At 35.6% G+C, this 17123-nt stretch overlaps 1 protein-coding gene across 1 annotated transcript in view; it reads right to left on the minus strand.

The window, feature by feature from the left end:
• Positions 1–775: 775 nt before the first annotated feature.
• The window catches only part of DNAI4 (dynein axonemal intermediate chain 4), a 90258-nt gene continuing 73910 nt past the window's right edge, over positions 776–17123 (minus strand). Inside the window, exons 13-18 of the mRNA XM_062193386.1 lie at positions 10510–10667; positions 10119–10240; positions 9074–9172; positions 7335–7561; positions 3998–4154; positions 776–826 (exon numbers count right to left, since the gene is read on the minus strand). Coding sequence (XP_062049370.1) covers positions 776–826; positions 3998–4154; positions 7335–7561; positions 9074–9172; positions 10119–10240; positions 10510–10667 — 814 coding nt within the window. The remainder of the gene's footprint in view (positions 827–3997; positions 4155–7334; positions 7562–9073; positions 9173–10118; positions 10241–10509; positions 10668–17123) is intronic.

The raw sequence follows: 17123 nt of genomic DNA on the forward strand, positions 1-17123 counted from the left end.
TGTGGCCTGTAGATCACAGACTCTCTAGTTTCTCTCTGAGTCCATTTAAATGTGGGCTTAAATTTTACAGCAGATTTTAGGCATGCAGATAAGGGTGTCCTGATGCGACTCAGATTTACTTTTGTCACTTAACTGTTAGTGTAATGCCTGTTGGCTAAACAATGTAATTCTAATATTTGCAGTTATAACCTATGCTTGTTAAAATAGCCTAATAAATTTCCACAGCTTCAGTTCTCAGATCTAGGAGGATAAAGTTTTGATTAAAAGTTGGGTATGAGAATCTGCTGTTCTTATTATAATAATAACTGACTGCATTATTATATGTTAATTATATAAATTCTTGAAAATAGAGTTTGAAAAGCAGAAGATTTAAAAGTCAGTCCAATTTTGTCAAAAAGATTTTGGTTTAAGCAATTCTAATAATTTCCAAGTTTTGCTTCTAAGGGAATGATTTTCTAACATATCATAAGTGTCTAACATAGTCATAAGTGTCCTTATGTATAGTTGGAATGTGACCAAGAAATACAGTAGAGACATCTTTAGAAACATTAAGAAAATCTAACAAAACTCTTATTTAGAACCACTGTTAACTTATATTACAAACTAATCATATATCTGTGAAATAAAATTTCTTTAAATTGAAATGGAGGTTATGCATCAAGTATTGTTTTTAAAAATCAAAATCTCAGCTTGCTGCATACAATACAAATGAATGAATGTTAAACACTGATCCTTTTTCTTTAAACAACAACAGAAAGATATTAAGAATGATGAATTATCCTGGTTGGTTTGATTTTGGTCCAAGCAAAGTATTTATTATATTTCCCTGGAAAGAAAAAAGTCACAATTATAATGCCATAATATGCAACCTAAAAGGTAAAGTAGTCTTTAAGGTGTCATTTAAAATTTATAACTTAGTGATACATATATAAAAGGCATCCAGTAAGTCTGTAAAAAGGAAACAAACAAAGACAAGTTTGAACAGTCATGGGTACTTCCTAGTGTAAACCTGTTCTTTCCTATGAAAGACTCTTTTAAAGAAGTTTGATAAATAATTTTACAATGAGTAACAGGGCAATTTTGGCAGCTCCTACTTAGCTGTAATGTTTCAACATTCTCATCTGTAAAATATCTATTAAACTGAATGATATCTTAAGCTCTTTCCAGATCTGGTAACGCTTTATTTAAGAGAGCAGAACTTCTCAATTTTCATGTGAGTTCGTGTTTTCACTCAATAACACTAATCTTTTTGCTAAAAGTTTAGTTTTACTAAAAGGGATAAAATCACATATAAGAGTTTTTAATACATATTGTATTAAAATGTCTTCTATTTATGTTGGAAATCTCTTCTTCTAATCTGATATTTTTAATTTGATATATGAAATCCTGAATAGAATTTTTTTTAAAAAATATGAATGGAAAATTTTAACTTTGACATATCATACAAAGAATAGCTGAAGTATATTAAGAATTTAATATACACCTGGAAAAATTCTAATTATTCTGACCCTATTAACTCACTTTTTTTATAAAGTTTTAATTCTGGAACCATTATTATGTTCATTTTACAAATAAGGAATCATAAAAATTAGATTTTTAAACTTATTTTTTAAAAAACTATCTTTACATTTATAGTATGAAGGCATATTCTTGTATTTTCTTCTAAAGTTTATTTTATTTTTCACAAAGATTTTCAATCCATTTGGCATTTGCCAATTCACAAAGTGTGAGATAGAGATTTAATTTTATTTTTTTCTCTGTGTTATTCCTAGAATTGTGAACCTAAAATGATTTTTCCATCATTTTTTACAGAACATCATGAAAGCTATAATTTTTCTAGTGACAAAAGATCCAATTGGCTCCTTTGTCACTTTTCTCTCAAGCAACTCGTTAACTAGTCTAAAAGGTCCACTCACCATTTCCTTGAACATTTCCAGTTCCAAATCTTTGCTTAAGCCTTTCAGTCTGGAATAAGACCTACCTTTTTTTTTGTCTGCAAGACAAGATCCTAAACTATCAATTATAGTTGAAATTTAATCTCCTTTGTGAAAGTTTTCCCTAAAGTATTCTTCTCTTATTTTTTTCATTTTCCTTTTTACATTTCCCTTTCAAAAGTCAATTAATAATTAATTTGCTGCACTGTGCTTCTTTAGACGTCTGTTTATTAGATAGCTACTATAATCTAGTTACTATATTTGGCCACTGGTATACAGTACAGTGTGAAAGAGACAACAATCACTTTTTTCATGGGGTTTATACAACACTTGTGGGACACAGGCAATTAACAAAATATGTAAGTAAATTATATAGTATATTCAAAGGTGATAAGTGTTGTTAATAAAACTAAGTCATGGAAGAATATTGAAGGATGAGTGTGCAGGAGAGTAAATTTTAAATAAGATGGTCATAGAACATTTGACTGAGAAAGTGACATTGAACAAAGATTTGAAGTGGGTGGAGGAACATGCCTGTGCAATGATAATTAAAGAGTCACATGCATTTTCTTTAGTTACTTATTTAACATTTATTTAACGATATGGTTGGTTGGTTAGGACTCTACCTCCAATGTGTGACCCAGATCTAATCAACCATCTTATTTCCATGGCCTTATTTCTCTCTTATTTGATATTTAGATTGTTCCCTTTTCTTTTTTCTTTTCCTGTGCTGTCACAAGAAATACTATGATGTCTTTGATTGCATTTCTATAGGATAGAGTCCCAGAAGAGGAATTACTAGTTCAAGGAATTAATATTCTCTAAACATTTCTAATTGTCTTGGTTATGTTGCTATAACCAAAGAATTTATAATAATTTGTATTCTAATTATCAATATCACGAATTGATCAAATATTTGCCAATATTAAATACTCCCACAAAAAACTTTAAATCAACATTGTTATCTTGATACATGAGAATGCTACCACATTTTAAACAATAAATTTTTATTTCTTTAATTATTCTTGAAGTTGAATTTTTTTTTTTTTTTTTTGACAGGCAGAGTGGACAGGGAGACAGAGAGAAAGGTCTTCCTTTGCCGTTGGTTCATCCTCCAATGGCCGCTGTGGCCGGTGCACCGCGCTGATCCCAAGGCAGGAGCCAGGTGCTTCTCCTGGTCTCCCATGGGGTGCAGGGCCCAAGCACTTGGGCCATCCTCCACTGCCTTCCCAGACCATAGCAGAGAGCTGGCCTGGAAGAGGGGCAACCGGGACAGAATCCGGAGCCCAGACCGGGACTAGAACCCGGTGTGCCAGCGCCGCAAGGAGGAGGATTAACCTGTTGAGCCACGGCGCCAGCTAGGTTGAATTTTAAAATATTCTTAGTAGTCATTTCTTGTGAATGACTTGTTCCTGAACAGTGCCCACTCTCTCATTATAGTCTTAATGGTTTTTTATTGATGTGTGTTTATTTTGAATATTTTATCAAGTTTTTCATTTATGTGATAGTATTTACCAGATTACTATTTGCAACAATTTAAACATAAGAAACACTGAAAAATGAGAAGTCATTTTTAAAATAATGGACATCCCATGATACTGAGTTCCTTGTCAAAGCTTGGACACAAAATTTTGATATTTGAAGACCAGAGTAACAAAATAGGATAATGCTAAGTCAATAGAAATAAATTCTCATTTCAGGAACATTATAAAATATCTAAAATATGATTATGATCATTATATATATATATGATTTGATATATATTATATCATAATCAAAAATCTTGGAATACATGCAGTAAAATTCTTTCATAAAATATTTGTAATTATTATGCTCACAATATTATCATTCTTACTAGTTATTGTTTACAGATAAAGAAAGTACAGCAGAAATAAAATAAGCCTAATAGGTACCCATGCTTAGTAGGTAGGAATTCGTGCAACTTTATAGTCTCTCCATTATACTACATGTAAGAAACTTGAGAAATTTAATCTCCAGCATACTACAAAATTACAATTTAATAGATTCATAAAGTGACATAAATTTTTAGATTTGAGCCTTACCCGGCCAGAATCCATTGTAGTAGGCATATTTTTTAGTTCATACACAGTGACCTGTCCATCACTATCACCCACCAGAAGGCAATCAGTTTGTTTGGCAAAGAGAACAGTTGTGAACTTAATCCCAGGATTAGCCACATTCACAATCAGAGGGTCCAAACTGTAATGAAATATTTACTTATACATTCAGTTATCATATTGAAACAGTCATTTGAATACACAGACTAAGAAAAGCTTGATATATTTTCTTTATTTCATGTAACTAAAATCAAGGACTTTTTAAACTGGTTCCAAATTCAAATTAATGGGTTCTCACACATTACTCATGGAAAACCTTCATTTCTTCAATGAACTAACTTCAATAAGGTAAATAAAGGTACTTCACAGTTAAAATGTGAACTAAATCATAAGTTTAATTTTTGGGATGATTAGTTTTGTATGTCAACCTAGTTGGGCTATAGTACCTAGTTGTTTAGTCAAATATTCTACACATTGCTAGGAGATATTTTGTAGATGCTATTAACATTTTTTTGGATCATTGTTACAAGGTGATTATTCAAATCTTTGAAAATAAGCATAACATTTAAATCAGTAGAACATGAAATAAAGACAATTGTTCTCCATAAAATAGATTTCATCCAATTTGTTGGAGGTCTTAAAAGAAAAAAGCTGAATTCTCCCAAAGTGGGATAAGATTCCACTTGTAGAATGCCTTTGGACTCAAAACTACAACGGGACTCCTACCAGAAACCACAATCTGCCAGTCTGTTCTGCAGACTTCAGACTTGGTAGGACCCATAATTGTGTGAGCTAATTCCTTAAAGTAGAAATCTCTAAATATGGATACAGAGCAGACCTAGACATAGATACCTACATTCTGTTGGTTCTGTTTATCTGCAGCATGCTAACTAACACAATTTATTGACAATACTTCTCTTCTAACAGAAGAATGCTTTCATACAAATTGTAACCAAGAGTGTAGGATTTAGGCAATAGAAGGACCCAGAACATGAGTAGAGAATATGAAGCCCTTGAGCTAATTTTTCAGAGGATCTTCCAGGAAAACTTATCTTGAAATATTGTAGCAGGAGACCAGACCACCACTAACAAGAAACTAGCATGAGTCAGATTTTTGAACATACAATGCATGAAGACACAGCCTGCTTGAGCAGAGAGGGCCCTTCAGCTTTCTCTCTGTACATCCGGGACACTCCTCTAACCCTTGCTATCAAAGCACTGGCAAACAGCTTTTCAGGGAGGCAATTTCTTTAGAGAACTATGCCTTTTCACTGTATCCTTTTCTCGAGACAAGTAAATTTCCTTGAGTAACTCTTGCTTTAGGCTTATTTGGTGATTCCCCAATCAAACAGACCCCTTGTGTACACTAACAAAATGAACCTCTGGGACGCAGAAGGATATTTTGAACAGGAAATTTTCCCAGGCTTGATCATTCAGAGAAATCCACCTATGACCTTAAAACACAAAACAAAAGCAGCAAACTTGTATAGTTCTAGTGAAGTCTACAAAGCCACAATGTTACCAGAAAAATTAAAATCAGACATAGATTTGAGGCATTTAATGGTGAAAATGCTGTTTGGGATGCCAACATGCTGTATCAGAGTGTGTCAGTTCAAGTCCCAGGTCTGCTTGTTTCTCGCTTCCTGTTAATGCACACCCTTGGAGACAGCAGGTAATGGCTTAAGTACCTGGGTCCCTGCCAGCACATGAGAGACCCAGATTGAGTTTCAGGCTCTTAGCTTTGGCCTGACCAGCCCTAGCTGTTGTGGGCAGTGACCCAACAGATAGACGTTCTCTCTCTCTCACTCTGTCTCACTGTTTTTCAAATATATCTTAAAAATTAAAAAAGAAGTTGGATTATTTAAGTAGCAATTTTATACAGTAGTCATACTAAAAATATATTTTGTATTATATTTGAAGTCTGGATTGATGCTATTTTATAAAAGAAACTATAACAAAATTTTATTGAATTATTAACTTGTGGGAAAAAATTTATCATTAGGAAGATTGATTGAATTTTGAATTTTACGTCATTTGTTTTAAAGAATGCATTTTCCTAATTCCTTCTGCTAACAACTATGCTAACAACTAGCACAGGTACATGATATTTTCCAATTGAAGTAGAATCAGTAATCCTCTTATTCCAAAATCATATAAATTTTCATATAAGAATATATGGATATAGATGAACTTCTAATAACTATTAACATCCTAAATAAGAATTCTTAATTAAGTTCATATTCCTTTAAATTTGTTTTGAAATGAAGAGAATAAGTAAATACTGCAAAAATAATTACTTTGTTTTCTTTATCTTTTTTTTTTTTTTTGATAGGCAGAGTGGACAGTAGAGGGAGACAGAGAGAAAGGTCTTCCTTTGCCATTGGTTCACCCTCCAATGGCCACCACGGTAGGCGCGCTGCAGCCGGCGCACCGCGCTGATCCGATGGCAGGAGCCAGGTGCTTATCCTGGTCTCCCATGGGGTGCAGGGCCCAAGCACTTGGGCCATCCTCCACTGCACTCCCTGGCCACAGCAGAGAGCTGGCCTGGAAGAGGGGCAACCGGGACAGGATCGGTGCCCCGACCGGGACTAGAACCCGGTGTGCTGGCGCCGCAAGGCGGAGGATTAGCCAGTTAAGCCACGGCGCCGGCCTGTTTTCTTTATCTTATTATAGAGAATCTTCAGCTAAAATGTAATCATGCCTCTTTATTCCTCTATAAATCAGGCAATGAATAAGAATATCCTACATGAGCCTGTAAAAGTTTGAGGAGATAAGAAAACTATTTTTTTTTAAATTTATTTGAGAAGTAGAGTTACAAAAACAATTGAGAGACAGAGAAAGGTCTTCCATCCATTGGTTCCCTCCCCAGATGGCTGCAACAGCCAGAGCAGAGCTGATCTGAAGCCAAGAGCCAGGAGCTTCTTCAGGGTCACCCACATGGGTGTAGGGACCCAAGCACTTCATCTTCAACTGCTTTCCCAGGCCATAGCAGAGAGCTGGATTGGAAGAAGAGCAGTCAGGACTTGAACTTGTGTCCATATGGGATTCCAGTCCTTTAAGCAGAGGCTTAGCCTTCTACACCACAGTGCAGGCCTGAAAAACTAGTTTCATTCAAATATGTTAAAAACTGCATGTGGTATAAATAACCATCATTAATACAGCATCCTGACATTTATCTTTATTCATAAAGGCCTGTCATAAACTATTTGTTTTAAACTAACTACAATACTCTCTAACCAATGTCAAAACTATCAGGTGTCATTTAGTTTCAACTGATCCTATTAGAAATGTCACCAAGAAATCATTAATAGTTAACACTTACGTGCTTATGTGAAGGTCCCAAATCTCCACTCTGCTCTCATTTGCAGCGGCAAATATATAAGATGACTTTGGTGACCAGGCAACGTCATAAACAACGTAAGTGGTTGGATAAAAACTCAAAAATGGCTCGAGATTCTCCTGTTGCCATATCATTACACCCCAGTCTGCTGAACAGCTTAAGAATACATCATGACAGAATGGATTCCATGTTACTTTATACACTGGACCCTGGAAATAGACAAATAAAATAAAATACCTACGTAAATATTTAACATCTTATATTTTAAACTTGACCAACAAATTAAAAATACTAAACTTTCTAGAAGATTTACACACCATCCATTTTCATGTGGGTATTACATTAGCTGAGAGTAAGATTATAAATTGAATCTTCCTTAAATTATCTCATATAGAAACATAAACATACAATTATTACAAAAGTCACTAAGTATCCATATATATTTCACCTACTTTAAAAAGATAACAAAGAATGTTAAGAAAAAAAGAAACAAAATAGAAAATAAAGCAGGAATGTTATAATTATAAAAATAAAGGCTAAATATGAAAAAAAGACCATTTTCTTTGGGATTAGATATTTTTATAAACAAAGTATTTTTTTTCTTTTTTTTAACTTTGATTTAATAAATATAAATTTCCAAAGTACAACTTTTGGATTATAGCCGCCTTTTTCCCCCCATAATCTCCCTCCCACCTGCAACCATTCCATCTCCCACTCCCTCTCCCATCCCATTCACATCAAGATTCATTTTCAATTGTCTTTATATACAGAAGATCAATTTAGTATTCTAAGTAAAGATTTCAACAGTTTGCACCCACAGAGAAACAAAGTGTAAAGTACTGTTTGAGTACTAGTTATACTGCTAATTCACATAGCACAACACATTAAGGACAGAGATTCTACATGGGGAGCAAGTGCACAGTGACTCCTGCTGTTGATTTAACAGTTGACACTCTTATTTATGACATCAATAATCACCCGAGGCTCTTGTCATGAGCTGCCAAGGCTATGGAAGCCTCTTGAGTTCGCCAACTCTGATCTTATTAAGACAAGGCCGTAGTCAAAGTGGAAGGTCACTCCTCCTACACTTGATCTTAGCCAAAAGGCCGAGAAGCTGGTCACTCCTCCTTTCAGAGAAAGGTATCTCCTTCGAAAAGTATTTTTACAAATAAAGAAATGTTGTGATTTCCATAACTTTCAAGAAAAAACATCAAGGGTATCAAGAAGCCAAATAAAAAGCCCTAATTTACAAGAAAGCACTTACTTCAAACTAATATTATTTCAAAATTTAACAATTGATAAGCTTATTTTATTATTTTTAAAAATTTATTTGGAACAGAGAGGGAAAGAGGGCTTTCTTCCATCCATTTGTTCATCCCCAAATACCGACAACAGCTGGGGCTAGGTCAACCTGAAGCAGGAGTTGGGAACACAGTCTGGGTCTTCCTTGTGGGTGGCAGGGACCCACGTACTTTAGTAATCACCTGCTGCTTCCTAACGTGTGCATTATCAGGATGCCAAACCAGAAGCAGAGCTGGGACTTAAACTCGAGCTCCAAGAGGGGATGTGAGCATTCCAAGCAGATTCTTAACCTCTGACCCAAATACTATTTGTAACTTTGCAACTGTAAATGTAGTCACGTTAACTATACAATGTAAAATGATATTTTTTTCAAAAATACTATAAGACAAATTTGTCATACCTACTATAACAAAACTAACCTTATGCCCTCTGAAGGTATCTAGGTATTGCTCATTATATGAACAAGAACATTTGTGAATATGACCTTCTTCAGTGCCAGCCAAATAGATATTTGTGTCCTGCAACACAAAAAAAAAATCAAAATGCACTAATTTCTGATATATTACTAAGTGTACTAAATAGAATATTAGGCAATTCAGGAACCATTAAAATCAATTCAAAAGCCAAAACAATAAGCCTTCAATATAGTTATCTGTTGTCCTTTTGCTTCTGTTACAATCTTCCAATAATGAAACTACATGAAAGACTACTGCAGGAAAAAAACTATAGATTTGTCTTTTGCTTGAATAAAGGCTAATACTTAATATCCTGTCTCAAAACTACCTAAAACCTATGAAACGCATGAAATCTGTTCTCTTCATATTAATAAAAAATTTTAAAATATTATTATAAATGGTTTAGAGCATTAAAAACTACATGAAAAACTTTGACTTAAAAGAAGAAATTTTTTTTAAAAGATTTATTTATTTACTTTGAAAGCAGGAGTTACAGAGAGAAGGGGAGTGACAGAGAACTTCCATCTGCTGGTTCACTTCCTGGATGGCAGCAATGGCAAGCATGGACTAGGCAGAAGCCGCAGCTTCATCAGGGTCTCTCATGTGGGTGCAGGGGCCCAAACACTTGGACCATCATCCACTGCTGTTCCCAGGCCATTAGCAGGGAGCTGGATCAGAAGTGAAGCAACCAGGATATGAACTGGTGCCCGCAGGGGATGCTGGTGTCACTGGCAGCAGCTTAACCCACTACACCACAATGCTTGTCCCAAGAAATTTTTTTAAGATTTAAAAATTGATTTTAAAGGCAAAATGACATGGAGAGTGTGGGAGGCAGGGGAGCAAGTGAGCTAGCTATCTTCCTTCTACTGCCATTCTATTTACATTAGTTATATCTATGTATTTTTTTAAAACTTACATGGCAAAACTTGCATGCTAACATTTTCTTAATACACTCCAAGTTTGGGAAATTGTTATATGCAGTAGTAAGTAATGGGTTGAAATAATTTACCTTGGGATGAAAAGCAAAACACATTCCTGGAGCCTGGCGAGATATCAAGGCTTCTCCTTTCTTTTCCTTTTCTATTCCTCTTTTGCTGCTGCCAGAAGTAGTTCGCCTCAATCTCATCAAATCTTTAAAGACAAAAAATGTGTAATTTGGTACTTACCACATGAAAAAGCACTGAAAATATCATGTCTGCTCCTTCTGCAAACAATATTATGATTTCTGGAATCTTTTGCAAATACCAAATGCCAGAAGACCTAGATGCTTGAAAAACAATGACCAAACCCAGATTTCTTTTATTGGTCAAATAAAAATATGTATCCTTTCACACATGGTGCACTAGAAAATTTAAATTCCATATATAACAAGAGAAATAAAATTTGATTAGTTCTTTTACCATGGCAGTCCAGTCCTTTCCGTATAACCCATTTGGAGATTCTTCCGTCTGCTGATATAGACACTAGTATTTCTCTTTTGTCATCACCTGTTGTTCCTCGGTCTTGTTCTATCCACTGTAGTTGCCATACAGGTCCCAAATGTTTCTGAGGTGATTCACTGAAACAAGGGAAAATACTAAGTATAGAATCATCAAGTACTAGTTATAGAATTTTTAAAGGCATTGGAGTATAAGTGATAAAGACAGCTACCTAAAGGATAATGAGTTCTATGAGTTTGGTGATGATTCCATTGTTCAAAACTCTATGTCTACTTCAAATACTTTGAAAGGAAGAACAAATAGTTTGATACCTACTGGTCATTGCTATTTTCTCTATATTACAAAAGGAAAATTTTACTGGTCTATAATGATTTTTAGCTGTCATAAGAGTAACACAAGAGCAAATATTTTATTTCTCTTCTGAATTTACTTTTCTTACTATCATTCATTCACTCATACTTTTTGAAAGATGTACTTCTTTGAAAGGCAGAGTAACAGAGAGAGGGGGTGGGAGAGACACACACACACAGAGAGAGAGAGAGAGAGAGAGAGAGAGAGAGAGAGAAAGAGATCTTCCATTTGCTGGTTCACTCCCCAAATGGCCTCAACAGCCAGGGTTGGGCCAGCCTGAATCCGGGAGCCAGAAGCTTCCTTCAGGCCTCCCACATAGGTACAGGGGCCCAAGCACTTGAGGCATCTTCCATTGCTTTCCCACATGCATTAGCAGGGAGTTGGATTAAAACTGACACAGCCAGGACTCAAACCAGTACTCATATGGGGTGCCAGCACTGTAGGCATTACTTGCAATGCCACAGCACTGGCCCCCATTCACTCATTCTTAATTTAAAGAAAGTGTAATCTTTGTGTAAGTACTAACTTTCACTTCATTTTCGACATGCTGAATATAAGTATCTTCTTTTTTGAAAAGATTTTTCCCCCAGCTTAGCTGGTCATTTAAATCTTGTTCAGGTAAATAATTTGTCTTCCTATGTCTGACTCTTTTGCTTATGTTTCTGGATTGACCACTGTCATTATACTGTCTAGGGCTGAGGCTTAATTTTTTTCTGAGAAATTAAAACTAATTCTTATTAATTTTGGTGTCTTGAATTTTTTTTTTTTTTAATTTTTGACAGGCAGAGTGGACAGTAGAGGGAGACAGAGAGAAAGGTATTCCTTTGCCGTTGGTTCACCCTCCAATGGCCACCACGGTGGGCGCGCTGCGGCCGATGCACCACACTGTTCCAATGGCAGGAGCCAGGGGCTTATCCTGGTCTCCCATGGGGTGCAGGGCCCAAGGACTTGGGCCATCCTCCACTGCACTCCCGGGCCACAGCAGAGAGCTGGCCTGGAAGAGGGGCAACCGGGATAGAATCGGTGCCCTGACCGGGACTAGAACCCGGTGTGCCGGCGCTGCAAGGCGGAGGATTAGCCTACTGAGCCATGGCGCTGGCCCGGTGTCTTGATTTTATATCCAGCAACTTTGGCAAACTCTATTAAGAGTTCAAATAGTGTCTTAGTGGAGTCCTTTGGTTCCTCTCTGTATAGCATCACATCATTTGCCAACAGGGAAAATTTGACTTCTTCTTTTCCAATTTGTATCCCTGTGATTTCTTTTGCTTGCCTAATAGCTCTGGTTAAAACTTCCAGAGTTATATTAAATAGTAATTGTGAGAGTGGACATCCTCGTTTGGTTATGGTTCTTAGTGGAAAAGCTTCTAGCTTTTCACCATTCAATATAATCCTGGCCATGGGCTTGTCATATATTGTCTTGATTGTGTTTAGGTACAGTCCTTCTATATCCAATGTTCTTAAGGTTTTTATCATGAAATGGTACTATATTTTATCAAATGCTTTCTCTGCATCTATTGAGATAATCGTATGGTTTTCATTCTTTTATTTGTTGATGTGATGTATCACATGTATGGATTTGCATATATTGAATCATCCTTGCATCCCTGGCATGAATTCCACTTGGTCTGGGTGGATGATCTTTTTGGTGTACATTGTATTTGAGAAGCTAGGATTTTGTTGAGGATTTTTGTATCCATGTTATCAGGGATATTGGTCTATAGTTTCCTTTGCTTTATCTTTTCCTGGTTTTGGAATTCAGGTGAATTTTGGAATTGAGGTGGCCTCATAGAAGGAATTTGGGAGGATTCTCTCTTTTTCAATTGTTATGAATAGTTTGTGAAGAATTGGAATTAGTTCTTATTTAAATGTCTGGTAGAATTCAGCAGTGAAGCCATTTGGTCCTGGGTTTTTCTTCGTTGGGAGGGTCTTTATAACTGATTCAATTTCTATCTCAGTTATTGGTCTATTTAGGTTTTCTAGGTTTTTGTGCCTGAATTTTCATAAATATTGTGTCCAGACATCTATCCATTTCTATAGGTCTTCCATTTGTTGTAGTAATTCCTGATGATTCTTTTTATTTATGTGGTATTTATTTTCTGTTGATACATCTCCTTTTACATCTCTGACTTTATTACTTTGGGTCTTCTCTCTGCCTTTTTTTATTGGTCAAATGGTTTATCAATTTTGTTAATTTTTTTCAAAAAGGCAGATCTTCATTTCACTGACCTTTTGCATCATTTTTTATTTTAATTTTATTTCTTCTCTAACTTTTATTTTCTTTCCTCCTACTAATTTTGAGTTTGGTTTTTCTAGGTTCTTGAGATGCACTGTTAGATATGTATTTGATACCTTTCAAAATTCTTGATGTAGGCAATAATTGCTATAAACTTTTTTTTTTGACTGGCAGAGTTAGACAGTGAGAGAGAGAGAGACAGAGAGAAAGGTCTTCCTTTCTGTTGATTCACCCCCCAAATGGCCGCTGCAGCTGGTGCGCTGTGCTGATCTTCCTCCTGGTCTTCCATGCGGGTGCAGGGCCCAAGCACTTGGGCCATCCTCCACTGCCTTCCCAGGCCACAGCAGAGAGCTGGACTGGAAGAGGAGCAACCGGGACAGAATCCAGTGCCCCAATCGGGACTAGAACCCGGGGTGCTGGTGCCGCAGGCAGAGGATTAGCCAAGTGAGCCGCGGCGCCGGCCAATTGCTATAAACTTCCCTCAACACTGCTTTTTGTCATAGCCCATAAGTTTTGATATGTTTTGTTGTCATATTCATTTGTTCCTAGGAATTGTTGATTTTCCTTTTGATTTTACATAAGACCCACTGTTCACTCAGGAGCATATTGTTCAGTCTCCATGAGTTTACATATTTTCTAGAGTTTCTTATGTTGTTAACTTCCAGCTTCATTTCATTGTGGTCAGAAAAGATACATACTATGATTTCAGTTTTTAAAATGTGTTCAGACTTGCTTGATGGCCTAATATCTGTTCTGCCCCAGGGAACATTCCATGTACTGATGTTGTGGGATGAAGTGTTCTGTATATATCAATTAGATTCATTGGTTAATAGTGTAGATTAGCTCCTTTGTTATTTGTTGATTATTGTCTGGTTCATCTGTCCATTGATGAAAGTAGGGTATTGAAGATTCTCATAATTATTCTATTGGAGCCTATGTCTCCCTTTAGATCCACTAACATTTTTTAAATAGCCAGGTCCCCTAGCATTGGGTGCATATACATTTACTATAGTTGCAAATTCCTGTTGAATTGATCTCCCAATCACTACATAATGCCTTTCTTTTTCTCTTTTAACAGTTTTTTCCCTTAAGTTTTTGCTAATGTTAGAATGGTTACTCCTGCTTGTTTTTGATTTCCATTTGCACAGAATATCTTTTTTCATCCTTTAATTTTCAGTCTGTGTGTATCTTTGTGGTGAGTTTTCTTATAGACAGCATTATAGACAGGTCTTTTTTAAAAAAAAAATCATTCAGCCAGTCTGTATCTTTTAATTGGAGGATTTAATCTATTTAAACTCAATATTATTTTTGATAAGTAATGACTTGGTCCTACCATGTTTCCATGAGTATTTCTACTGTTTGGCTTGGATCTCCTTTGTACTTTTACTTGGAGGTTTTTTGCCTTCACATTTTTTTAAAGATTTATTTATTTACTTGAAAGTCAAGAGTTACACACAGAGAGGAAGAGAGGCAGAGAGAGAGAGAGAGGTCCTCTAGCCTCTGGTTCACTCCCCAGTTGGCCACAACGGCTAGAGCTGCGCCAATATGAAGCCAAGAGCCAGGAGCTTCTTCCAGGTCTCCCATGCGGGTGCAGGGGCCCAAGGACTTAAGCCATCTTTTTACTGCTTTCCCAGGCCATAGCAGAGAGCTGGATCAGAAGTGTAGCAGCCAGGACTCGAACTGGCACCCATGGGATGCCAGCACTGAAGGCAGTGACTTTACTCGTTTTATACCACAGTGCCGGCCCTGCCTTCACAATCTTACATGAAGCTAATTATCTTTCTGTTTCTAAGTGGCACATCCTTAAGTATCATTTGTATACACAAAAAAGCCACATCTGAGAAACAACTTATAAATTCAGTCCCATTCACAATAGCCACAAAGAATTTAAACACCCTGGCGTAAGATGTGAAAAATCTTTACAATGAAAATTACAAGACATCAAGGGAAGAAATGGAACAAAAATGGAAAAACCTTTTATATTCATGGATTGGAAGAATTAATATAAAAATGTCCACATTACCCAAAGTAATGTACAGATTCAAGCAATCCCAATCAAAATACCAAAGACATTCTTCTCAGATCTAGAAAAAGAACCCTAAAATTCAAATGGAAGCACAAGACACTCCAAATAGGTAAAGCAATCTTTAACAGTAAAAACAAAGCTGGAAGCACACAATACCTGATTCCAAGATATATTGCAGAGCTGTTATAATCATACAGCCTGCTAGTGGCACAAATATAGATATGTAGACCCACGGAACAGATTAGAAACACCAGAAATTAATCCATGCATCTACAACCAACTAATCTTTGACAAACAGGCTAAAATCATTCCCTAGAGAAAGGACAGTTTCTTCAACAAATGATGTTGGGAAAATTGGATGTGTGTATGCAGAAGGACAAAAGAAGACCTTGTCTTACACTCTATATAGAAATCAATTCACAATGGATCAAGGACCTAAATCTAAGGCATTAAACCATAAAATGACTAGAGGAAAGCATAGGAGAAACACTGCAAGCCTTCTTGAATAAGACCCCAAAAGCACAAGCAGAAAAAGCAACTATAGACAAATGGGATTATATCAAGCTAAGAAGTTTCTGCACAGCAAAGGAAATTTCAACAAAGGGAAGAGGCCACTGACAAAACAGGAGAAAATATTTGCAAATTATACATCTGATAAAGGATTAATATCTGAAATATATGATGAGATCAAGAAACTCAATACCAACAAAACAATCCAGTGAAGAAATGGGCAAGAGTACAAACATGCATTTTTCAAAGAATGAAATACAAATGGCCAACAGATACATGAAAAAAATGCTCAGGATCACTAGTCATCAGGGGGATGCAAATAAAAACCATAGTGAGGTTTTACCTCATTCCAGTTAGAATGGCTATCATTGAAAAATCAAAAAATAACAAATTCTGGTGAAGTTGCAGAAAAAAGGCACCCTAATACACTGCTGATGGGAATGTAAACTTGTAGAACCATTATGGAAAACAGTATGAAGATTTCTAAAAAAAATCAGAAAATTGATCAACCCTCTTACTCAGCCATCCCACTCCTGGAAATTTACCCAAAGGAAATGAAATCAGCATATTAAAGAGTTACCTACCCCCATGCTTGTAGAAGCTCAGTTCACAATAGATAACATATGGAATAAACCCAGATATAAATCAACAGACAACTGGATACATAAAATGAAATATTATTTAGCCATAAAAAGTATGAAATCCTGTCTTTTTCAACAAAATGAATGAAACAGTAAAGCTTTATGCTTAGTGAAATAAGCCAGACCAAAAAAGGGCAAATATCATGTTCTCTCTGATTTGTTGTAAATAATATATAGAGTACAAAAAAGGTAATGTATATGAATGAAATTGGCATCTTAAAATTTGATTATTATTTATAGCCTCATCTATACTCCTGTAGAAAAATGGCCTTACTACTTTGTATTTGTTGAATTTTTTATTTAGTGGAGGATTAATCCTGTTATTATAAAGTAAATTGAAAGTGTGTTATCAAAAGGAAGGAGTAGGGAAGGGTGATGTGGGAAGTATTATTATGTGCTTAAGTTGTATATATGAAATCATAAGATGTGTTTTCTCTGTATTAATTTTAAAAGTACACTCCCTAGATTACTGACTCTAATGGTTTTAATGGTTTCTCTGTTCCTAGTACTGTTTCTCTTGATTTTTTCATGCAGACACTCAAATATAATATTTATGAACACTTAAAAAATCATAGATATCTTTGATTATGTGGTAAAAATTATGTACTTTTGCCCAGAAACAAGCAAAAGGAGTTGAGATTTCAAAACTATGTAGACAATTTCAAAGTTTAAGAACCCCTGATTTAATAACTATTTTCAGTTGTAACTAAGTTTAAACACTGATACAAATATATTACCTTATTTTTGCTTCATGAGTATTTGACCTACTTCAAAATCTTAACCAACCTGAATATCTTTCACCTTTCACTTTTTG

This window comes from Lepus europaeus, chromosome 5, assembly GCF_033115175.1.
Source record: "Lepus europaeus isolate LE1 chromosome 5, mLepTim1.pri, whole genome shotgun sequence".
Taxonomy (NCBI): Eukaryota; Metazoa; Chordata; class Mammalia; order Lagomorpha; family Leporidae; genus Lepus; species Lepus europaeus.